This window comes from Anoplophora glabripennis, unplaced genomic scaffold (assembly GCF_000390285.2).
Source record: "Anoplophora glabripennis isolate ALB-LARVAE unplaced genomic scaffold, Agla_2.0 scaffold1, whole genome shotgun sequence".
In the NCBI taxonomy this organism is placed as follows: domain Eukaryota; kingdom Metazoa; phylum Arthropoda; class Insecta; order Coleoptera; family Cerambycidae; genus Anoplophora; species Anoplophora glabripennis.
Genome location: NW_019417028.1, coordinates 4,059,780 through 4,082,503, shown reverse-complemented (window position 1 = coordinate 4,082,503; position 22,724 = coordinate 4,059,780). Strand labels below are relative to the sequence as shown.

At 33.8% G+C, this 22,724-nt stretch overlaps 4 protein-coding genes and 3 non-coding genes across 9 annotated transcripts in view; 2 read left to right on the top strand and 5 right to left on the bottom strand.

The window, feature by feature from the left end:
- Positions 1 to 137: 137 nt before the first annotated feature.
- On the bottom strand, positions 138 to 4,204 carry LOC108907595. Of its 3 annotated transcripts, XR_001964340.1 has the most exons (7): positions 3,050 to 3,323; positions 2,799 to 2,842; positions 2,510 to 2,538; positions 1,556 to 1,605; positions 633 to 671; positions 383 to 427; positions 143 to 202 (listed from the first exon to the last, which is right to left on the bottom strand). XR_001964340.1 is itself a non-coding variant. In XM_018711413.1 (6 exons), exons 1-5 carry the CDS (start codon positions 3,222 to 3,224, stop codon positions 658 to 660), a joined length of 312 nt encoding a protein of 103 aa, XP_018566929.1. In that variant the 5' UTR covers positions 3,225 to 3,323; the 3' UTR covers positions 138 to 202; positions 633 to 657. The 3 variants fall into 3 exon arrangements, 1 of the variants encoding a protein (XP_018566929.1); XM_018711413.1 differs by lacking the exon at positions 383 to 427 and having other exon boundaries at positions 138 to 202; XR_001964339.1 differs by lacking the exons at positions 143 to 202; positions 383 to 427; positions 633 to 671 and having other exon boundaries at positions 1,589 to 1,605; positions 3,050 to 4,204.
- On the bottom strand, positions 264 to 345 carry LOC111692112. Its single transcript, XR_002763141.1, has one exon. It is a non-coding gene; the product is annotated as a small nucleolar RNA snR60/Z15/Z230/Z193/J17 (small nucleolar RNA).
- LOC111692111 lies at positions 488 to 576 on the bottom strand. The gene has a single exon (XR_002763140.1). It is a non-coding gene; the product is annotated as a small nucleolar RNA snR60/Z15/Z230/Z193/J17 (small nucleolar RNA).
- LOC111692113 lies at positions 734 to 818 on the bottom strand. Its single transcript, XR_002763142.1, has one exon. It is a non-coding gene; the product is annotated as a small nucleolar RNA snR60/Z15/Z230/Z193/J17 (small nucleolar RNA).
- Positions 4,205 to 4,808: 604 nt separating the features above from the next.
- On the top strand, positions 4,809 to 10,604 carry LOC108906582 (polynucleotide 5'-hydroxyl-kinase NOL9). The gene is made up of 4 exons (XM_023455841.1): positions 4,809 to 6,951; positions 7,009 to 7,139; positions 7,537 to 7,625; positions 10,391 to 10,604. Exons 1-4 carry the CDS (start codon positions 4,874 to 4,876, stop codon positions 10,532 to 10,534), a joined length of 2,442 nt encoding a protein of 813 aa, XP_023311609.1. The 5' UTR covers positions 4,809 to 4,873; the 3' UTR covers positions 10,535 to 10,604.
- Positions 10,605 to 12,248: 1,644 nt separating this feature from the next.
- Positions 12,249 to 14,774, top strand: LOC108907432 (recQ-mediated genome instability protein 1). The gene is made up of 3 exons (XM_018711145.1): positions 12,249 to 13,064; positions 13,433 to 14,229; positions 14,565 to 14,774. Exons 1-3 carry the CDS (start codon positions 12,383 to 12,385, stop codon positions 14,667 to 14,669), a joined length of 1,584 nt encoding a protein of 527 aa, XP_018566661.1. The 5' UTR covers positions 12,249 to 12,382; the 3' UTR covers positions 14,670 to 14,774.
- A 4,700-nt stretch (positions 14,775 to 19,474) lies between these two features.
- LOC108914288 overlaps positions 19,475 to 22,724 on the bottom strand; it is a 63,665-nt gene continuing 60,415 nt past the window's right edge. The window contains exon 4 of the mRNA XM_018720094.1: positions 19,475 to 20,343. Coding sequence (XP_018575610.1) covers positions 20,159 to 20,343 — 185 coding nt within the window. The 3' untranslated portion in view covers positions 19,475 to 20,158. The remainder of the gene's footprint in view (positions 20,344 to 22,724) is intronic.

Below are 22,724 nucleotides of genomic sequence, written 5' to 3'. Positions count from 1 at the left end.
AATTTTCTACACATTATATACAAATTATTGTTATTTTTCACCTTCGCTAATTAAATTTTATTGCTAGGCGTTTTTATATATGTACTGATTTCGGAAAGACTATAAAACATCCCATTTTCTTATAGTACAAAAAGTTAACGTACCCAAATAGCAGTCAATATGTGAAGAATTAGATGTTCTTTGGAAACGTTTGAATCTACATCTGTAAATAAAAATTATTTCAAAAAATTGTTCACTGGGGAAAAAATGTATATAAATGTTTGGTGATTTTTCAGATAGGAGCGAAAGACGAATTAAAAGTGTAATCAGGGTTCATTTGAACTATGAAATCATCATTAAATTTCAATTAAAAAAAAATGTAAATTGAAGTTATTTAACTTACATTTGAGTGTTCATCTAGGCACACATTTCGAGCTCGCTTTGCAATCTGTAATATAAAAAAAAATTGTTGTGAATCACGATTTTATGAAACCAAAGAAAAAATATTAAAAATTATAGTAAGATAGGAGCGAAAGACAAAATAATGGTAGTAATCAATTTTGATCATTTGAACTATGCAATCATCATTTAAATTTGAGTTAAGAAAAAATCTACAATGTTTTTTCTGTAACGTTCAAAATATTTTTACTTGCCTATGTAAAATTTTAGACGAGCGTTCTATCCATTATATTCTGAAAAAAAAAAAAAAATTAAATTACTGTAACTTGGATTTTGAAGGACTGACTACGAAAAGAGGTTGCAGTCAGATAGGAGCGAAAGACAAAGTTGGGTTGTAATCATGTCTGTTCATTTGAACTATGAAATCATCATGGAAATGGGGGGGGACCACATTAGGAGACTGATTTTCAGGCGTTCCTCATGAATTCTTTTAAGTGGGACAAATTGATTCGAATTTGATCAAACTTTGACATTTGATCAATATTTTGAACTACATTTACAAGTTACGGGCTGTTGTCCACCAAAGGTCGTCATCCGAGTTGGTTGTTCACGGGAAATATGGATGTCGCAATTTTGATCATTTCGGGTAAAAATTGTGAAAATTAAAGTTTTGACCAACGTTTTTCACTAATTTTGAATAAAAAATACATAAATTTCATAAAGAAACACACTTTCAATTTTCATAACTTTTTGAGCTAATCAAAAATGTCGTTTCGTAAAAAACGCGCTTGAAAATTTCCGCAAACTATAAATTTGGGAAAGTTATCAATAATGTAGAGTACTTTCCGATCAATCAGCGTTTCCACCACTTCTTCATATGCATCATTCTGAGCATGCATATGTTTTTTTCTTGGTTAATAAGTGACTAGACTACCTGAATAAATGTTCCCCCCTTCCTGTTGTGCGCCCGAGCGCTAACCCGGTGGGCTTTTGGTATTAGGTTCATAAAATCGGAACGAATAGGAATTTCGTTCTTGAATAGATATACTAACAATTTATGTAATAAAAAAATCCATTTTTTGAAACTCTTAATGTGATTCCCACCCTTAAATAGTTCTACGATTATATGAATGAATTCCAGTAAAGGTTATTGATCTAAATGTGCAACTACACTTACTTGATTCATGTTCTGCTCCCTCGAACTTGAAAGTGTTCGTTTGTGACCCTCTGTAACCGAACGGAAAATTCTATATTAACAATTGTGACATACTACTGGAAAATTATAACACAATTAAATATAATCAGTTGGTAGTGCATGTTAAAGGTTAATCATTTAATGATTCATACAGTGGTGTGAGATTTTTCATCATAACGTACAAAAACAAGGTGTTCTCTTTTCAAAATTGGAACAATATTTGTACAAAAGTGCACATTTACAATTAAAACTATATTTTTGTAAGCTCTACTAATTTAGGTAAGAGGCATATCCACAAAATAAGAGTACCGAGATTCTGATACAGTGATTTTTGTTGGTAACACTGCATTCAAGGCCAAGATCTTGGGAGAACTCGCACTTGTTTGTCAGTTGAGAACTGTTGTTGTAGTGACGTGTTGAAATGAGTGTCGATATTACGAATTTTGCCAGCTCCTAAGTGAGGAGCATAATACGGTTATTTCTTGCAAAGGGGCTTACCCAGACATTTAACGAAATTAAAACTGTTTATGGTGTAATGAATCGTACTATGTACAAGTGGTGACGTGGGTATAAAGCTGGTAAAACCAATGTTCATGATAATCTAAGGAGAAAAATCATAGCAACTGTGATTTGGGACTGTACAGGGATTCTTTTTATCGACTTTTGTCCCCAAAGGGAAACAGTTAATGGTGCGTAGTACCGTGAAACTGAAAACACTATGGAGGACGATACAGAAAAAAAGGGAGTGTGCTTGTTGTATGACACAATCCCCTCACAGTCAACGTCACAAAGCAAGTCCTTTCTGAATCTTTAAATGTTTCACAAATATACTGCCGTTTCGATTTTTAAAGTATTCACTACTCGTACTTTGTGGATATGCTTTGTATAATTATTTAACTAAATAAGAAAAGTGAGGATAAGTAAAGATAGACTCACCTTGACGATTTTCCAGTTGCACAGAAACTCTAAAAAGTAAAAGGGACCTATTAATACAACTCTGGAAAAGTAAATCACTAGTAATTTGAGTTAATTTCGTCAGTTGGTAGTGCATGAGAAGATAAATCATACTTTTTCATATATTGGTGATATATGTTCATCATTAAAACTAATTCAATATTTTCATAAATAAAATTTCAACTTTCGCAGGTATGTAAAAACCATATTTCTTTAACGTTCCTATTTCAAAAAATTGAAACTGTACTTTTGTCTTATAAAATTTACTTACTCCATTTAAATCAGCTATTCCTAGCCCCGATGTTGCGAAATGACCTGTAAGAAACGTAACGCTTATACAGGTCGCCATATAGAGGTCATATTTATTTTGTGTTATTGTGCACATTCAGATAGAGCTAATAATAAAAAATCATGAAAATTATCATAAATAAAAAATCATCATAGCAAAAAGCATAAACATTTCAAGATAAAAGTATCAATTACAAAAAAACTAAGCTATATATACTAGCGATTTAACTATACCTCTTTCACGCAGGTTTTTGTGCTTTCGTCTGAACAAAAATCCTTGGAACATCGATATTCTCTTTTTTATTAACGGTACGCCTGTGCACATACGAATTAACAACGATCCTAAAACCAGCTTCTCCGAAAATTTCCTCAACAAATTCCAGGGAGAAGTAGTAGCTCCTCGTGCCATCTTGTCTCATATAGAAATTATCCGAAATTTTATGACCGGCTTTAAACCGTAACTGTGCCATGTCGTACAAGCCGTAATCTCGGAACAGAACCATTCCTCCGGGTCTTAATAATGCAAAAATCCTTTTCAAAGTCGATACAAATTTCTCAGGGTGAATAGCGGATAGTACAAAAATCAACGTAACGATGTCAACTGTATCTGTTTTAACGTCTTGAAATACATCGTCGGTTGTTATATCACACTGGAAAGCTTTCATCAACTCGGTATTGTATTGAGGATTACTTTTTACCATCTCGACGGCACGAGGTGATAAATCACAAGCCATTACTTTAAAGTTCAATTTTTCTTCGATTAAAGGAAAAATAAAGTTACCCACGCCACAACCTACTTCAAAAAGTGTTCTGATAGCTGTAGACCCCTCGTTTAACAGTTCCTCGAATTCTCTCGTGGTCCAGTGCCGGTCTTTGAAAAAACGTGTCTCGTTTCGTTTATAAAATAAATCCCAATGTTTCTTAGCTTCTATTTCTAGCATTCTAGCTTTGTGTTCACTTACTAGGCGATTATTTTGAAGAGACAAACGTTGCTGTTCTTCTTCAGTTAACTGCTTTGTAGAACAAGATATTTCCGATTCCATTTCCTCTAAAATATGTAAAGAGAAGGACGGTGCGTAATTTACTTCATTGGATTAAAACCGATTTTTTGAAAAACTTCACATGATTGAAAAGATATTCCACGATATATTACATAGGTATATGAGAAAAATGCTCTTTTTAACTTGTTCTAAATACACGTTAACTTCCACCATGCAACCAGCAGCCCAAATCACAGCACTGATAAAGATTTATATTACATAATACAAAGTTATCACAATTTATAAATTAAATATCAATAAACAGTTATCTACCGTAACTAGCTACTCCATGTAACCTTCACGAGAGACAAAATCGAAAAGAAATATCACACAAAAATAATTTTGTAACGAGATCATCCGTAGTCGCAGTCGTAGCGTCGTAGCACGCAACGTAGAGAATGGTTAGATTGGTTAGCGTAAGCAAAAAAACAAACAAAATGAAAAGAATAAACAATAAAGATGAGGAAAAAAACCAGAAAGAAATAAAAGGAACAAAAACAAACAATCGAAAAATCCAAGACGAAAAACAACACCCACAGAGTTACTAAGACGCGAACTACCCAAACGAATGCGCAAATACAACCACCGATCCAAAGCGCAAACAAAAGACAACACATCCAACACAAAATATATATATAGACACAAAACGCCAAAAAAGATAGAAAACACAAAAGAAGATCACAGACATAAAAGAAAAAAATATCAAAAGTGGCATCACGGACAGACCAGAGGGCAACAAAATTTAACCAAATGAGATGTAACTGAAAAAAGTTTATTTATCGACACTTTGGAAGTCGTTTTACTGGTATTTTAAACAAAAAGGGTCATCATGTTGTGTACTATGGAATATCACGCGTCGACTGGTTCACTAGCAAAAATTCGCCTAGTCCCCAAATTGACAGATGAAAATGAAGAAGAAGAGAACATGCGTAAAAATAAGGTTATGTACGAATTTAGCGGTTAATAATGTTAATATCTTTTGAAATAGGATAAATATGAAATATTTCATTTTATCGTCATGAATGATTTAATAGAATATGAAGATTTTTTACCTAGCGTTAGAAAGTCTTTATATGGAAAAGCTCAAGTTGGTGTAAAACCAAACAAAAAGGCTCATCGAAAGTTAAAGAAAGTTAAATTTAATACTGACCATATTAGAGATAATAACAGTTCAAAATCTGAACTTCAAAGTACGAAATCAGAAAAATTGAAGAGTAGAAAGAATACCCCGTTTAAAAAGAAAATAAAAAAAGAGCCGCTATTGCATGAGGTTGATTCTTGGAGTCAACCACAAAAACTTGAAAAAGATGGACATAAACATATTCAAAAGAAAAAACCTAAGAAGGTGGTTATTTCATTTAGTAGTAGCAGTGACTCTTTTGATGAAGACTTAAAGGATGCTCAATTGACTCCATCAAAGTCCGAGTTGGAAACTTTCCAAAATACCATTAACAAATCTTTTAAAAGGAAGTTGAGTGATATGATTGAATCAAGTGGTGAAGATGACGAAGATGAAAGTGGCGATAATTTTGATTTAGAAACATATTTTAATACCCATGAAATCAGTGATCTAAATGAATCAGTTACAGAAGCCCATTCAGGAATTGACCATGAATTTTTAAGTGACTATGCTATAGACGTTAAAATTATGGAAAGTGATTCTTTGTGCAATCAGAAAGAAGCTGTTAAAATTGAAACTGTTAATGTAGGAGAGAGTGATGAAGATTTGAATGAAGATATTGTTTCTGAATTCAGTACTGAGAAGAAGATTGAATTAATAACCGATAAAATTCAAGAGGCAGTTATAATCAGTGATGATAACTGGAAAGAAACTAGCTTCACGAGTCTCGAAGACAGCCAGCAGTTTCAAGAAGATAATCTTTTAAAAGAAACTAATTCTACAGACTTTGAAGAAAATCTGAAGTTTCAAGAAGATGAACTTTCAAATTCAACTGCAGAGTATCATGATTTTGGTGATAAGAAAGTAGTTGTTTTAAATAGAAATCAGTCCATATCATTTCACGGATTGTTCAACTTAAAAGTTTTATATGGAAAAATTGAAGTACTTGGTGGTATTTTAGACAGCAGTTCAAATGCGGCAAATTTATATTCTCCACGAGGTTCTGCATTATTATACATAAAAAATGTAACACATTTTCAAGACACTGACGAAACTATAAATGTCAGTCAGTTAATTTCCACTAAAAATAATTTAGAAAAAGATATATTTGTAGAAGCAAATTGTGGAGTTGTACTGTGTTCTAAGTTAGAAGATACTAAACTGTTATTTTTAGAGAAATATGTTCCTCAAAAAATATTTCCAAGATTGGAAAACGATAATGCACCTCAGGTAATTTTTGAACCGACTGGAAATTTAAATACAATAAAAACAAGTTCTGTTTGGGATGAAGTCCTTGACGATGTAGATTGGAATACCAAATTAATGATAACCGGTGGAAAAGGTGTAGGAAAAAGTACTTTACTGAGATTTGCAATTAATAGACTTCTAAATAAATTTGATAAAATCAGGGTGTTGGACTTGGATCCTGGTCAGTCAGAATTTACAGTGCCAGGCTGTGTTTCCGTTGTAACCGTGACGGAGCCTATTTTCGGACCAAATTTTACTCATTTGAAAAAGGCGAACAGGTCTCTTCTATCTAATATCAACGTCGCACATGATCCTCGGGCTTACATAAATTGTATAAAATCCATCGTCGCCTATTTGGAAACCTTAGAGGAGTGTCCAATTTTAATTAACTACATGGGTTTCGTACAAGGAATCGGCCTTAATATAGTCACTTCGGTGATAAAATGCATACAGCCAACTGGTATCATTCAGATATGCAGCAAGAACCAGAAGAGAAATTTTAAAGATGATTTAACGTATAAGGTCGTGAAAGAAAATTGTACGCTGTTTTGTGACGATCAGCTGGAATTGAATTATAAGTTGTACAAGGTACCCGCGCTGAACGATGAGAATGACGGATGGACACTCGAACCTCGTCAGTCCAGAGAAATGTACGTTTTGGCGTACTTTGGCCAGATGATGCGAAATGGGGTGAATTCGTTAACAAGTTGTGACGTACCCATGTATGAGTAAGTTTTATACTAATAGTCTTAACGCAGTATAACTTTATTTATCGTGTTGTTTAGAGTACATCTGCCCTCGATAAAAATTACAAATCTGCAAGGAGAAGACGTAGCTCCTGCTGTGACTAATGCAAATATGGTAGCTTTGTGTTACTTACAACAAGAATTAAATGTTTTTAGATGTATGGGTTATGGTAAGTTGTAATTTATAAACGTACCTAATTAATAGATAATCGTCAAAATCATTTTGCCAGAGATGTGTATAAGGTGCTCCAATTTCCATTCTTTGTCCCAATCTGAAATAGTAGGTAGTAGACAAACCACAGCTCTTACTACTCTAAATCTGATGAATAATTTTGTCTTATTTGCTGCGTTGAAGTTGTAATGGGCTCTTCATTTCACATAGTGTTCCAATATGTTTTTGTTTATGGTGAACAAAAGGCTTCTTAAAATCCCTGCATGTGTGTGTGGGTGCTAATGGTCAATCTAATTTAACAGATCAATATTTTTTGTTGAAATATAAATTTACTTCCTAATATTTTAATTTACTGAGTGAGATTGAATTTTTATTTTGTATAATAAATATTTTAGGTGTTGTTAGAGGAGTAGATTTAGAGAGCAACAAGTTGGTGTTAGTAACACCAGAAGAGATCAAGGTTTTAGAAGACGTTTATTATTTGGTAATGGGGAGCGTTTTTCTGCCACCGGCGATTTATATGGCCCCGGATGACGTGACTGGAACCATTCCTTATGTTATGGAGGGGGAGCTCGTATCACTTGGCCAAATTACAAAAAGATCCTATTTGCCTGCGAACAAAAAGTGAAAAATACGTTTTTAATATTGTTTTATTTGTTTTTTTTTTGAGTTGATATTTTTGTATTAAGATTTGAATAAAAATTATGCATGTTTTTTAAATTACAGGGGTGTTTCATTAATAATTGGTCCAAAATATGAGAATTGAACCTAAAAGAATAATAAAATATGTGCCTCCTTACTGATAATATACATAGTTTTCTATTTCAAATTTATTAAATTAATCTGTAATTTTGATACTGTTTAATATTTTTTTATTATATTTGGCAGAATATTCATATATTTTAGTAGACATTGAACTGGCAAAATATAGTTTCTTGCTAATACTAGAAATGAAAAAGTACTGTTTGATTATACGAGGTCATCCCAATCTAATTTTGTTTATTTCATAGCACAAAACTAGAAAAAATCTATCTAAATTTCTGATTCAGACTGTATACGCGCCACGCCATTATTCCATGGCTAGAAATTGGCCTCAATTATTTGGGATCAAGGGGGATTATCCATCTTTATCCTGCCTCATCTCGTGTAGGCCTGGACAGCCTTCGTAGGTGGGCCCCATCCGTCGTCTACCCCGACCGCAAATGCGACCAGTGTAGGCGCTTTGTGGGACTTCCTTTTGTCCTAGCTGGGCCCCGCCGGCTAGGGCCCTTTCTTCTGACGCTCTTCTTGCTACGACGGCTGGTCTGTTTAAACCCCGAGGGTGGTGTCATGTTTATTTATGTGTTGGGTAGGGTAGTGCGGCTATGCAGCCTGGGATAAGCTTTACTAAGGTGGCCCTTTAGCTAGCGCGGGAGGGGAGATGTAAGGAGGATAGACAGTATATGTTCTTGATTGGCCATTCATTTTAAATTGTCGACGTGATAGAAATAACGCAATCCATATTTTCCTAAATTTGTGTTGTGTTGAATTATGTGTAACCAATCAGAAATCAATTATCGTTAAACTAACCAATGGAAATGCAGAGTTGGGATCCACCCATAGGTCTAGAAAGAAGTCTAGATTGCGCGGTCAATATGAAGTACCTATATAATGAACGATATACTAAGGTCCGAGATTTTCAGCCAAAGTAATGTAAATGAAATATAAATAGTAAACTTTAAATGTACTATATGACTTATAACGGCCCGTAATAGATTGTTGACTTTAAACGTCTTAATAACGATCTTGTTGTAGATCTTCTATATTGGTCATGGATAGTTTTAGGGCAAGTTAGGAAGGGTCTCTTAAAGCCCTTACTTTGACTTATCAGATAGCGTTGAACCAATGTTACAAGGGTATATGTAAATACTAATCGATAACATATCTGTGGAAATATGAGTTTAAATTTTAAATATATTTTCGTGCAGTTAATTAATTTTCATATTTTTTGTACAGCTTATTCTCAATAACTCAATACATTAATAGAAAAATACTGTATCAATTAAATTTCCGTATAAATAGTATAAACTGACATGTCAAACTGCCATTTTGAGGCAACGGCAATCGGTTGCGGTACTTGGTCAGTTCAGGGACTTTAGTAACAATAATAAAAGACTTCAATTATAGATGAAAATTAACCATAAAACATTATCACTATACTTTAATACAACTGAACTCGCGCCATTATTCTATGGCTAGAAATTGGCCTCAATGATTTGGGATCGAGGGGGATTATCCCTCTTTATCCTGCCTCATCTCGTGTAGGCCTGGACAGCCNTTATTTTGCAGTAGTATGGTATTCTGCTGATATAGCTATAAGCTCTTTACAGCCACAAGAAAGTACTTTCCTGTGAGAGTAAAGTTACAGAAGTATAATAGTAAAAAGGTTTTTATAAAGTAATTCTGCTACTACAACTAAGGTTAGAATAATAGAGTGAGTTCCCTATTAATAGTAAACAACTTTGCTGGCACCTATTTTGCCAAATTTTTTGGCTGTGGCTATGAATTTCTCAGTGCGATTGAATGATATTTATTTAGTAATATTACTATTGCGTTATGTATTTTTTTGAGTTATTTTAAATACTTACTTACATAACTTTAATATTTGGAAAATACTTATGTAGATACCTATTTTAAAATTTATCACAGTATGTATTATAGTTGCGGCAAGATTTTACAGAACAAATGAATAATTCATTCAAAATATTTAAGAAACTACAACTGAGAATAATAAAACTAAGTATTTACACTAAATTACAGTACAAAAATGTAAAAATTGTATTGTCTTTATCTCGACAAACTGTTGAAAATTATGTTGACAACTAAGAATAATAAAACTAGGTATAGGTAGGTACCTATATTAGGTATACGAAATGTCTACCCTAGGTATATATTACACTAAATTACAAAAAAGAAGGTTAATAAAAACATCTGCGTTACGTCACCCGTGACGCAAGACCATTCAATTCGTGCCGCAACGATATACAAATAATTAGATATTATAATTTATATTTAAGTACCTAACTACTTACCAGAATTCAAAATCCATTGTTTTAGTCGATTTTCGTCAAGTGGAAAACGAAAAAGTCTTATTTCTGCGCTGGTTCTCCTGGTTTTATTACAATTCAGGTATTCACACTTATTTCCTCCCTGCCTATATANTTAGTAACACCAGAAGAGATCAAGGTTTTAGAAGACGTTTATTATTTGGTAATGGGGAGCGTTTTTCTGCCACCGGCGATTTATATGGCCCCGGATGACGTGACTGGAACCATTCCTTATGTTATGGAGGGGGAGCTCGTATCACTTGGCCAAATTACAAAAAGATCCTATTTGCCTGCGAACAAAAAGTGAAAAATACGTTTTTAATATTGTTTTATTTGTTTTTTTTTTGAGTTGATATTTTTGTATTAAGATTTGAATAAAAATTATGCATGTTTTTTAAATTACAGGGGTGTTTCATTAATAATTGGTCCAAAATATGAGAATTGAACCTAAAAGAATAATAAAATATGTGCCTCCTTACTGATAATATACATAGTTTTCTATTTCAAATTTATTAAATTAATCTGTAATTTTGATACTGTTTAATATTTTTTTATTATATTTGGCAGAATATTCATATATTTTAGTAGACATTGAACTGGCAAAATATAGTTTCTTGCTAATACTAGAAATGAAAAAGTACTGTTTGATTATACGAGGTCATCCCAATCTAATTTTGTTTATTTCATAGCACAAAACTAGAAAAAATCTATCTAAATTTCTGATTCAGACTGTATACGCGCCACGCCATTATTCCATGGCTAGAAATTGGCCTCAATTATTTGGGATCGAGGGGGGTTATCCATCTTTATCCTGCCTCATCTCGTGTAGGCCTGGACAGCCTTCGTAGGTGGGCCCCATCCGTCGTCTACCCCGACCGCAAATGCGACCAGTGTAGGCGCTTTGTGGGACTTCCTTTTGTCCTGGCTGGGCCCCGCCGGCTAGGGCCCTTTTTTCTGACGCTCTTCTTGCTTCGACGGCTGGTCTGTTTAAACCCCGGGGGTGGTGTCATGTTTATTTATGTTGGGTAGGGTAGTGCGGCTATGCAGCCTGGGATGAGCTTTACTAAGGTGGCCCTTTAGCTAGCGCGGGAGGGGAGATGTAAGGAGGATAGACAGTATATGTTCTTGATTGGCCATTCATTTTAAATTGTCGACGTGATAGAAATAACGCAATCCATATTTTCCTAAATTTGTGTTGTGTTGAATTATGTGTAACCAATCAGAAATCAATTATCGTTAAACTAACCAATGGAAATGCAGAGTTGGGATCCACCCATAGGTCTAGAAAGAAGTCTAGATTGCGCGGTCAATATGAAGTACCTATATAATGAACGATATACTAAGGTCCGAGATTTTCAGCCAAAGTAATGTAAATGAAATATAAATAGTAAACTTTAAATGTACTATATGACTTATAACGGCCCGTAATAGATTGTTGACTTTAAACGTCTTAATAACGATCTTGTTGTAGATCTTCTATATTGGTCATGGATAGTTTTAGGGCAAGTTAGGAAGGGTCTCTTAAAGCCCTTACTTTGACTTATCAGATAGCGTTGAACCAATGTTACAAGGGTATATGTAAATACTAATCGATAACATATCTGTGGAAATATGAGTTTAAATTTTAAATATATTTTCGTGCAGTTAATTAATTTTCATATTTTTTGTACAGCTTATTCTCAATAACTCAATACATTAATAGAAAAATACTGTATCAATTAAATTTCCGTATAAATAGTATAAACTGACATGTCAAACTGCCATTTTGAGGCAAAGGCAATCGGTTGCGGTACTTGGTCAGTTCAGGGACTTTAGTAACAATAATAAAAGACTTCAATTATAGATGAAAATTAACCATAAAACATTATCACTATACTTTAATACAACTGAACTGGTTTCATATTATGATACAACCGCCCTCTATAATGGTTAAAAGATCGCAATTAGCGCTCCAAAATATAACTATACTCCATCTACAATTCTATAGTCTATGATTCAGCCTCTAATGTCAAATTTGAAAACTTAACCTAGAATTGTATGATACCATACAATTATTTTATTTAATTTTATTCGTTTTTGAAAAGTGTATACTGCACTTTCCTACATTTATATGGAATGATCCGTACATTTGGGAGAATACCGTACATAATTCTTGATGATGGTAATAATGGATGAAATTTCAAGCATCAAAACGTTCTTTCAGTCTCACAGCGTTCATCTTTCCACTGCATGGCTGCAGGGTTGCGTGAATTGGTGTAAAGAAGAAGATCTTCCTGCAAATTACACTCTAAAAGATTTACAACATAAAGTATTTGAACAGTGGCTACTTCTAGATTTACGTGATGTCGAAGTGCCTTGTTTACCTCCAGACTTATCTAACAAAACTAAGTACATACTGAATGGTGATTATTCCCTGCAAATGATGAAGGTGGTCGATATTTCTAAACCGAAGTATTGGCAGTTGCAAAGAATTAGAAACAATACTTCTGCAAACGTCGAATCAGAAATTGAATCCTCGAACCGGGTATTACAGTTGACATTAACTGACGGCGTCCAGGAAGTCGAGGCCATGGAATATATGCCAGTTCCTTGCCTCAATTTAAAATTAAGTCCTGGTATTAAAATTAGACTGTTGGGTCCAATAACCGTGAGAAGGGGACGGTTAATGTTGGAAAATAAGAATGTTAAAGTTCTTGGAGGCGAAGTAGAAGATTTGATCGTGCCAAATGCAGCGGAGAATGTCTTGGCCTCTATTTTGAAGCTGCCATTGAATCCGAAACCAAACGTAATAGAGGAAAGTTTACTGACTGCAAATCATGATATGTTTAATAAAACAGGTAAGCTGGCAAACTTTAGTCAGTATAGTTTTATCTGTTAGTTAGAATGCTAAGATTCTCATATGTTCAGATTCGAAATGTTCGTATTCTCAGTTGCAAGTGGGATTCATTTGCATCAAAGTTTTAATTGGAATTCATATTTGTGTAACGAATGTGAATAATGTAATCAAACAAGAAATATTCGTCAGGAAAAGGTTCAACTAAAAAACTAAAATTAGGTGACAAATAAATAATTTCAGATAATATATTTATGGAAGTTGTTGATTAATTTTTAGTACCTAATTTTTAGTTCGCTGTAAATATTCACTTCACATTCGTATTTGTGTCGCTCCTTTCAAAATAAATTTATTATTGATTTATATTTTAAGGTCAAAACGTTACTACTGCACAAATCCAAAATAACGTGAGAAATAATGTAAATCCACCTAATCCCGCTAATAGACCTAACAGCGACCACCAGGCTAGAGTAACGAATGCACCTACCAGTGTTCCAAATTCATCGACAAGACAAAGTAACAACGAAATGATGGATTTAGACGAAGAAGAGGAATTGAGGATAGCAGCACAAATAGACATGTTGATGGAAGTAGAAGAAGGGTTTGAAAAACCACCTGCCAAAAGAAAAAAAAGTAAAACCCCTGACTTGTTTGAGGATGCAGACATCGATGACTCTGTCTTTGAAAGTATCGATATTCCTAACATTATTGAAAAAACTCCAAAGTCTACGAATACTCCACAAAATAACGAAAAGATGAGGCCGACTGATTCAAATATCGATAAAAGCTTAGAGTTTGGAGACGATCTGTTCGAGATATTCGATCTCGAAGCTCACTTAGACCAACCAACGAAGGAATCGGGGTGGAAACCCAATACGTCGCAAAAGCCGATGATATTCACTATAGAGAAACTTAAAAATAATATGCCTAATATTAGCAATGGAAAATTCAAAATTAAGGCTAAGTTTAATTCAGTTGTGGAAAAATTAACGGTGAGAGACGAGGAATATCATTTAATTATCAAAGTGGAAGATGATACTGGAGATCTAGTTGTAAAGGTGCATACCGATCTTGTTTCTGATATGTCGGGGTGTTGTGTGACTGCCCTTATGAGCCTCAAAACAGGAATTCTAGAGAACGATACAGAAACGCATGGAAAGGTTTTAGAGGTAAATTAGTTTGATTTTTTTTAATAGGTGATTTTTTTAAATTGTTTCTGATACAGTATGTTTTGCTTATATTTGTGACAGGGTTTCCTTCAGGTTTGTTTGAAAGGTAGTTTAAAAAATTCTACAGAATTTTTTGATTAATGTACCAAAGCTCACTTATTTGTTTTTAATTTATCAGCAGTCAAATTTAGAACGACAATCACTGACAGATTTTGTCTCTGTATAAAATTAACAAGTAGGCTTAGGTGACTAAAAATTACTTCAAGTGTTCTGTAACATACTTTTTTCTATGAAGATGTTTCCATGTTAAATGTGTCACACTGCATTTATTTTAGGCATTGAGAAGTTTGAGAGAAAAACTGGTTGAACTAAACTGTACTGTAGAAGTACAAATCAACTCAAAGGAAGAGTTCCCTGTGATTGTTAACATCTTAGGATAACCGTTGCAGGTCTAGTGGCCTGAGAAAAAGAATCCATATTGGATTTCTTTTGTTTTTAAATGACACCTTCCTGAACTGTGTAAATAAAAATTATGTTTATATTCACCTGTGATTTGTGATTTTTTACTTGTTGCGTTGTTTGAAAAAAGAAAACACTGACATATGTAGTAAATAACTGTAAACAATTTGAAAAAATTTGTTAAAATAATACCGTGAACTTAATTGACCATTCCGATACTGTTTTTAAGAATATCATATTTATAACTGTATTATTTTAACAAATTTTTTCAGTATGTAGTTTACAGTTATTTACTACCTTGTCAGTTTTTTCACTGACTTCTGTTTTGTTTAAAAATAAAAAACAGAAGAGCTTTTGAGACGAATGACCTTCACAGTACTAAAGACAATAGTTCGACTTATCGTCAGCAAAAATTTGGAATTTTTTTATCAATTAACAAAAAAATTACAATGTGTTAAAGTGAAAGGTATCAATTAATAACTAAAAAATGGGAAAACGAAACTAACTGAAATTTTAGCACACAATAGAGTAATAGTGAAGCTATATATGGTCCAAATTTCAAATTTTTTTGCCTCTATGTTTTCTTAATATCGGTTTCTAAACTCAAGGGTCTATTTAATTTATTTCGATAGTAGTCATATGAGGTACCTGAAATCATGTTGCTAATCTTCGAATACTGGTACCAGCATCCTCTTCCCTATCATTTAAAATTTCTAGTTCTAAGTTTCTCATTGTTTGAATTTGTCTTATCCAACATTAGCTTTCAAAGCTTCCATAATTTCTTAAATTTTGAACCAATCCCAACAAACATTTTCTTATTAGGTACTTGTTGATTGGAGTAACCCATCTGATATTGTTTTGCAATACCAACGTTTTTTCCTAACTATATCAACTCTTTGTTTCCCGTCTACCTTCCCCTTGTCATATACCAAGTGCAGTCAATCGTGTAAACAGTGATCAAGCACATGGCTGTGAACTATCGGTCACATTTTCATCCTTACTTCATATAAGTAATATCCCATTTTCACTTCATGATTAATATCGACCGCTTAATTATGTTGGTTTTATTTGTTTTGGCTAATTGAAGATGTCCTTCACCGATTTGGGTGATAAAATGACTGAATATTATTACTTTTTAGTAGTACATGTTTTAATTTTCCCAAGCGTGCCCCTGTCTGCTTTACGTAGTGACTGTTCAGGTAAACTACGTCGGTGTTAGAGAACATTGACACTGAGATCCACAAACTAAACACAGTGCCTTAAAAAAATAGCAAGACAAAATTGTTTTGAAATACTTGAAAGAATTATAAAAAAATATTTCAAATCAAATAGATTTTTATTTACATTCTTTAAAACAACAAAATTAACTATTTCCAGACAAATTAGTTTTGCTTACCATTAGTAAGATATCTACATGGCAATATTAGTTAATATGTGGTGACTTTAAAATAACACTTCTCAAGGTCATACAAAAGCTGCTCGTTTTACTAAATTATTTTTCATTGTAGTTTCACTCTCTAACAGTTGGATTAAATATACAGGGTGGCCAAATGAAAATGAAACAGAGCCATTTTCAGGAACTGCGTCAAGATTGTAGAAAAACGTTCACAATCAGACCCGTTGATTTTAGATTAAAGGGGGACATTCGTTGCTGGTATTTTTGACTCCGTCGTTTTCACCCCTAAGCAAGGGTAAGCATCAACCCAAAATATTTAAATCGCATTGGGGGCTGAGTAATATTTCTTTTGAAAGCTCTTACAATTCTCTTTACAACAGACTTAAAATTTTATAATTCCGCCCAATACTTATTAAGTGATTTTAAAGTTGAAACTTATGTNTTACGTAGTGACTGTTCAGGTAAACTACGTCGGTGTTAGAGAACATTGACACTGAGATTCACAAACTAAACACAGTGCCTTAAAAAAATAGCAAGAGAAAATTGTTTTGAAATACTTGAAAGAATTATAAAAAAATATTTCAAATCAAATAGATTTTTATTTACATTCTTTAAAACAACAAAATTAACTATTTCCAGACAAATTAGTTTTGCTTACCATTAGTAAGATATCTACATGGCAATATTAGTTAATATTTAATACTTCATTGATATAAAAAAAATGTGGTGACTTTAAAATAACACTTCTCAAGGTCATACAAAAGCTGCTCGTTTTAATAAATTATTTTCTATCACGCACGCTCGCTATGGGACCTATAGTGTAGGGGGTTACTCCTATGCTATAGGTCCCATAACGACTCTCACTTGTGATAGAAAATAGTATGTGCAACTCGTTTGGAAAAGTTGCCATAGTGCCACTTGGGCGCTTTCCGCACTCGCTTCACTCGTGCGTCAACTGCGTCCGCGTGGCGCTATTGGCAACTTTTCCCCACTCATTACACAATGTACTATTCCATTGTAGTTTCACTCTCTAACAGTTGGTTTAAATATACAGGGTGGCCAAATGAAAATGTAACAGAGCCATTTTCAGGAATTGCGTCAAGATTGTAGAAAAACACTCAGACCCATCGATTTTAGATTAAAGGGGAACATTCTTTGTTGATATTTTTTACTCTGCCACTTTCACCCCCAAGCAAGGGTAAGCATCACCCCAAAATATTTAAATCGCATTGGGGGTTGAGTAATATTTCTTTTGAAAGCTTTTACAATTCTCTTTACAACAGACTTTAAATTTTATAATTCTGCCCAATACTTATTAAGAATTTTGATTTTAAAGTTGAAACTTATGTACAAACAATTAGTAACGGTAAGAATGTCAGTCATTCGAGTTAAGTACGCCAATGGTATAAATTTAATATTTCTTGCGTTACATTGGTTTTTGGCAATTTGTTATCACTCTCGTAAAAAAACGCAATTGTAAAAAACAGAAATGAATGCTATACACACACAATGAACGTAAAATTAGTGGATTCCAAATTATTTTCCAGTATTATTTGGAAGCGTTGGTTGGTAGTTTATTTAATTGTGTTTTTGAAAATTAAACACTATGGTTTATTCCATTGCGGAAAGGGTAGGTAGTTATAATTTCGCTTTACTTTATGAACAATAAATATGCGAATAGAACAGCTCAGCTATTTAATGAACAACATCAAGATCGACATGTCAGGAGGAAGTATGTTCTAGTTAGTAAAAAAATTTCAAGAGACAGGGAACGTGGCCAATAAAAAACGAGAAATTGAAAAACCTATAGTTAATGAAGCTAGTGAAGTTGCAGTTTTGGGACAAGTTCATCTTGATCCTACATTAAGTACGAGGCAGCTGGCATCTGTGTCTGGGATCAATCGAACTAGCATACAAACCATTTTGAAGAAGAATAAATTCCATCCATACAAAATACATTTAGTCCAGGAACTTCATGAGGATGATTATGACCGCCGTTTGCAATTTTGCGAAATAATGAGTGAGCGAGCAGGGAACGATCCACAGTTCCTTTTTAACATCTGTTTTTCTGATGAATGCAGTTTTTTCTTGAACGGGACGGTAAATCGTCACAATTGCCGCTATTGGTCCGATTCAAACCCAAGAGTTTTTCACGAGGTGCATACACAGCAACCGGAAAAATTAAATGTATGGGCTGGAATTTTCGGTGACCGGCTGGTGGGTCCTTTTTTTCTACCTGGTAATTTGACTGGCCAAATGTATTTGCAATTACTGGAAGACGCTATTGACCCTGCCTTGACTGATATTATTGAAAATGTTCCAGAGTATGATGAAGATCATTTGATTTTTCAACAGGACGGTGCTCCTCCGCATTATGCGTTAATTGTCCGTCAGTATTTGGACCAACGTTTTCTACGGAATTGGATTGGGAGAAGAGGCAGCATTGAGTGGCCTCCACAATCACCGGATTTATCGCCTCTTGATTTCTTTTTGTGGGGATACCTGAAAAGTAAAATCTATAACACAGCCAGCGTCGTTGGAAGATTTGCGTCAAAGAATCGTCGACGAATGCCGTCGAATCACTCCGGAAATGCTTCGAAATGTGCGTGAACGTTTCGAACAAAATCTTTATTCTTGTATGGAAGCGGGCGGTCATCAGTTTGAACATTTAATCAACTAAGTAGTAAGTAAGCAACTAAACATAATTTAAATTTTAAAATGTACATTTTTTATCAAAGTATTGGGCGGAATTATAAAATTTAAAGTCTGTTGTAAAGAGAATTGTAAGAGCTTTCAAAAGAAGTATTACTCAACCCCCAATGCCGTTGAAATATTTTGGGGTGAAGCTTACCCTTGCTTGGTGGTGAAAGTGGCGGACTCGAAAATACCACCAAAGAATGTCCCCCTTTAATCTAAAATCGACGGGTCTGAGCGTTTTTCTACAATCTTGACGCAGTTCCTGAAAATGGCTCTGTTTCATTTTCATTTGGCCACCCTGTATAACAACTGGCAATATTGATAAGTGCGCTCATACAACTACTTCCGGGTGCTGCTCAGTGACGGCGTAGACAAGAATTTAAGTGTAGTTTAAAGAACGAATTATATGTTGACTATTTAATTGAAAAAAATAATTTACCCTTAAAAAATTAGCCCCACGTAAAGTTACATCCTGTACAGGGTGATTCACAAATGGTGACCAAAAATGAAACCTCATATTCTTGGGTGAATTTTAAGGGGAGTGTTCCCTATAAAGTTTTTATCTCAAAGAATACGAGGTTTAATTTTTGGTCACCATTTGTGAATCACCCTGTATAAGCTTGAAGTCCTCTTAGTGTTATTTTTCGGGTTTATTTAAGTAATCTACCGTTATTACGTAAAAAAATAAGTAAATGCTATTTAATACTGTATTTATTTAAAAAAAAAAAACAGTTATACAGTTTGTTCACAATACATATAAATACTAGTCTGATTAAAACGAATCTTCAAAGCACTTCATTCACGTACGACTCCTATCTCATTAGACTATGAACGAAATAATCATCGAACGAAACACAGGCGGACTACATTAATAAAAAAGCGATACATAACCTTTCTTGTTGGTCCATTACATTTTCTCAAATCACAGTTTTTAAATTAACATTAAAGAAATTAAATCCTAAACTTAAGCTGGATTAAAAATAATATACAGGGGGTTGGGTAAATTGATCAGTACAATTAGTTACGTGTCATAACGTTGGCGGTAAATTGATTAACAATAAAAAAAAATTACACTACATAAGTTCAGTAAATGAGCAAATAACATACAGTGGATAAATAAACTTTTTTAAAAAGTAAATCGTGCCGTGCCCGGAGGCACGGCGCTTATCTTAATGCCACAAAGATCTAATTTGATGACAACTTAGAAAAAATACATGTTTTAAACCGTAAAAGCAGTTCGCAACTATACTCATCGTTAATACCTAATAAATATAAACATACAAATTTGTAAATACTTCCAAAATGTGATATCTTCCAATGTAGGAATGTGTTTATGGAATTCAATGTACAAAAGTAATTGTATATTTGTGGTAAAGCTTAAAAAAGAATGTCTGCGTTGGTGCCGGAGCTGAAAGGTTTGTCGATTTCCTCTATGATCAGCTCCGAACCCGCGTCCACTTCGGTGATGTCGGGTTTTGCTGGAATGCTCGGTTGGACGCTTCTTGTCACCCCCGGCAGGAAGTCCTCCCTGCCCTTAGGGGTGTAGTTTGCAAGAGAAGATCCTGGAAAACCAGCTCAATAAATATTACAAACTTTCATCATAGCATTAAAAATATATTAATTATAATATTGCTTTAATTGAAGGTAACTGAAGAAAACTGTTTCTTTTGGATGAAAATATGAATCGTTTTTGGGTTTACTATTTTTTTTTCAATTTACATTACCATTACCATAATCTAAAACAATTCCAGAACTACTTGTACTAAAAAAAGTTCATATTTTGCTAGATATACATCAATAGAAAGTTATATGTACAAAAACCGCAGACAGATAATTCTGAATCTAATAGACCAGAAAAATATAAGGATCATGCACACAAATACTAATTCCGATGATACATTTAGAACCATTTACCTCACAAATCCCCATTTCGATACTTTAAACTAATCTAAATCAGACGAGCCGGCAAAGCAAGAAGAGCGCCAGAAGAAAGGGCCCTAGCCGGCGGGGCCCAGCCAGGGCAAAAGGAGGTCCCACAAAGCGCCTACAACGGCCGCATTTGCAGTCGGGGTAGACGACGGATGGGGCCCACCTACGAAGGCTGTCCAGGCCTACACGAGATGAGGCAGGATAAAGAGGGATAATCCCCCTCGATCCCAAATCATAGAGGCCAATTTCTAGCCATGGAATAATGGCAGTGTTGTGATAAAAGGGGTTAGGTGGGGGTAATGTCCACCATATTAGATCTGTCATTTTAAATTTTGAAATTTCGATATTAAAATAAGATTCAGAGGCCTCAAAACCCCTATATCGATACTTCAGATTGATTTAAAATCATTTGTTGCAGTAAAATGGGTTAGGTGGTGGTACAATGTCCGCCATTTTGAATTTTGAAATTTCGAGGTTAAAATAAGATTCGGCGGCCCCGAAAACCCCCATATCGATACTTTAAACTGATCTAAAATCATTCGTGGTGGTACAATGGGTATGGTGGTGGTATAATGTCCGCCATTTTAGATCCGCCATTTTGAATTTTGAAATTTCGAGATTAGAATAAGATTCAGTGACCCCGAAAACCCCCATATCGATACTTTAAACTGATCTAAAATCATTTGTTGCGGTACAATCGGTTTGGTGGTGGTATAATGTCCGCCATTTTGGATCCGCCATTTTTGAATTTGGAATTCCTTCAGAATCTCAATAAAAAGTTGCAGAATGAGTTTTACGTGCTTTTTGGAGGTATATTTCACAAATTAGAACATTTTCACTGTCGTTTTTGTTGAATGTGCCATGAAAATGTGGCCATATTTTATGCGCCATATTGGATTTTTGAAAAGGCCAGAACTTTTTCGAAAGCTGTTAACCAGATGAACATTTTGAGACCTCAAACGTCCCATATATATTTTTAAATGGGATGTTACTTTCTTTATACTGACGTACAAAATTTCTTTCCGTCACACTACATGAGTGGTGGATAGGATTGTATAAATTTTTTTGCGTGTTTTGATATATATTTTTTATTCTTTTTCCAACCATATGAAATTTGTATGCCTTTGCATAACGAAATTTCTTCTATATCGCGATATGCATAATTGTTTTTCCACTTTTTCCAACGCCTTCTATTTGATATCATTTAGAAAGCGAGCACCGTAAACTAGTCAAATGCTGAAAGTCTTACTAAAAGTGTTATTTCTTGTCCTTAAAACGCTAGTCTTAACATTTCACATGAAACCTTACGAAATATTTTAATTATTTGCTGCACAGCACCAAAGCCCAAAATAATAATCTTCTAAATTAATTGAATTGTGTAAAAAAGTATAATTTACTGACTATACCGAAAAAAATTAAAAACAAATTTAAATTATATCTTTAGGGTAATTAAGTATATAAAAACTTTGTAATTATTTTCTCTGATTATATAATTTATGATAGAACACATGTTTAAATCTCACAACTATTTTTATATAGTTTGCAAACGTTCTAAAAATATTTCTTACATAATTGTTTATAACTATTTTAGAGGTTTTCAATGTCACTGATTAATTTCATTATTTTAGATGATTTATAGATTCTGCCCAGTGCGTCAATTTTTTTCTTATCAAATGTCTATATTAGACTTTCCATTTTCAACTTTGATTTTTTTTAAATACAATTATTACTACGAAGAACATCTGTAATATTTTTCAGTCACAGTCAGTCGATCAATGTTTTTATATAGTTTGATGTTGTACAGGCTAATGTTGAAGCTTTAACCTATAATTATAAAAAAAACTTGCAAGGTTGCTATATATTTCAGGGTGATGACAAATTGGTATTATTTGTTGGAAAAGTTTTACATTTTATTACAACAGGTCCCTTTACCTGCTACAATTGTGCTTCATATTGGTACACAAATCAAAAAAATTACCTACCAATACCAAAAAAATTTTAGCATGACTTGAAA

Excerpts from the sequence above, each read along its gene's own strand:
- LOC108907432 (XM_018711145.1), top strand. The coding sequence starts at position 12,383 with ATGATGGTAATAATGGATGAAATTTCAAGCATCAAAACGTTCTTTCAG. Across the intron at positions 13,065-13,432 it reads TGATATGTTTAATAAAACAG|GTCAAAACGTTACTACTGCA; the intron begins GTAAGCTGGCAA and ends TTATATTTTAAG. Across the intron at positions 14,230-14,564 it reads CGCATGGAAAGGTTTTAGAG|GCATTGAGAAGTTTGAGAGA; the intron begins GTAAATTAGTTT and ends CATTTATTTTAG.
- LOC108906582 (XM_023455841.1), top strand. The coding sequence starts at position 4,874 with ATGAATGATTTAATAGAATATGAAGATTTTTTACCTAGCGTTAGAAAG. Across the intron at positions 6,952-7,008 it reads TGTGACGTACCCATGTATGA|AGTACATCTGCCCTCGATAA; the intron begins GTAAGTTTTATA and ends CGTGTTGTTTAG. Across the intron at positions 7,626-10,390 it reads TAGAAGACGTTTATTATTTG|GTAATGGGGAGCGTTTTTCT; the intron begins GTAATGGGGAGC and ends GTTTATTATTTG.
- LOC108907595 (XM_018711413.1), bottom strand. The coding sequence starts at position 3,224 with ATGGCACGAGGAGCTACTACTTCTCCCTGGAATTTGTTGAGGAAATTT. Across the intron at positions 2,539-2,798 it reads GAATAGCTGATTTAAATGGA|AGTTTCTGTGCAACTGGAAA; the intron begins GTAAGTAAATTT and ends TTTACTTTTTAG. Across the intron at positions 1,606-2,509 it reads GCAACTGGAAAATCGTCAAG|AGGGTCACAAACGAACACTT; the intron begins GTGAGTCTATCT and ends GTTCGGTTACAG.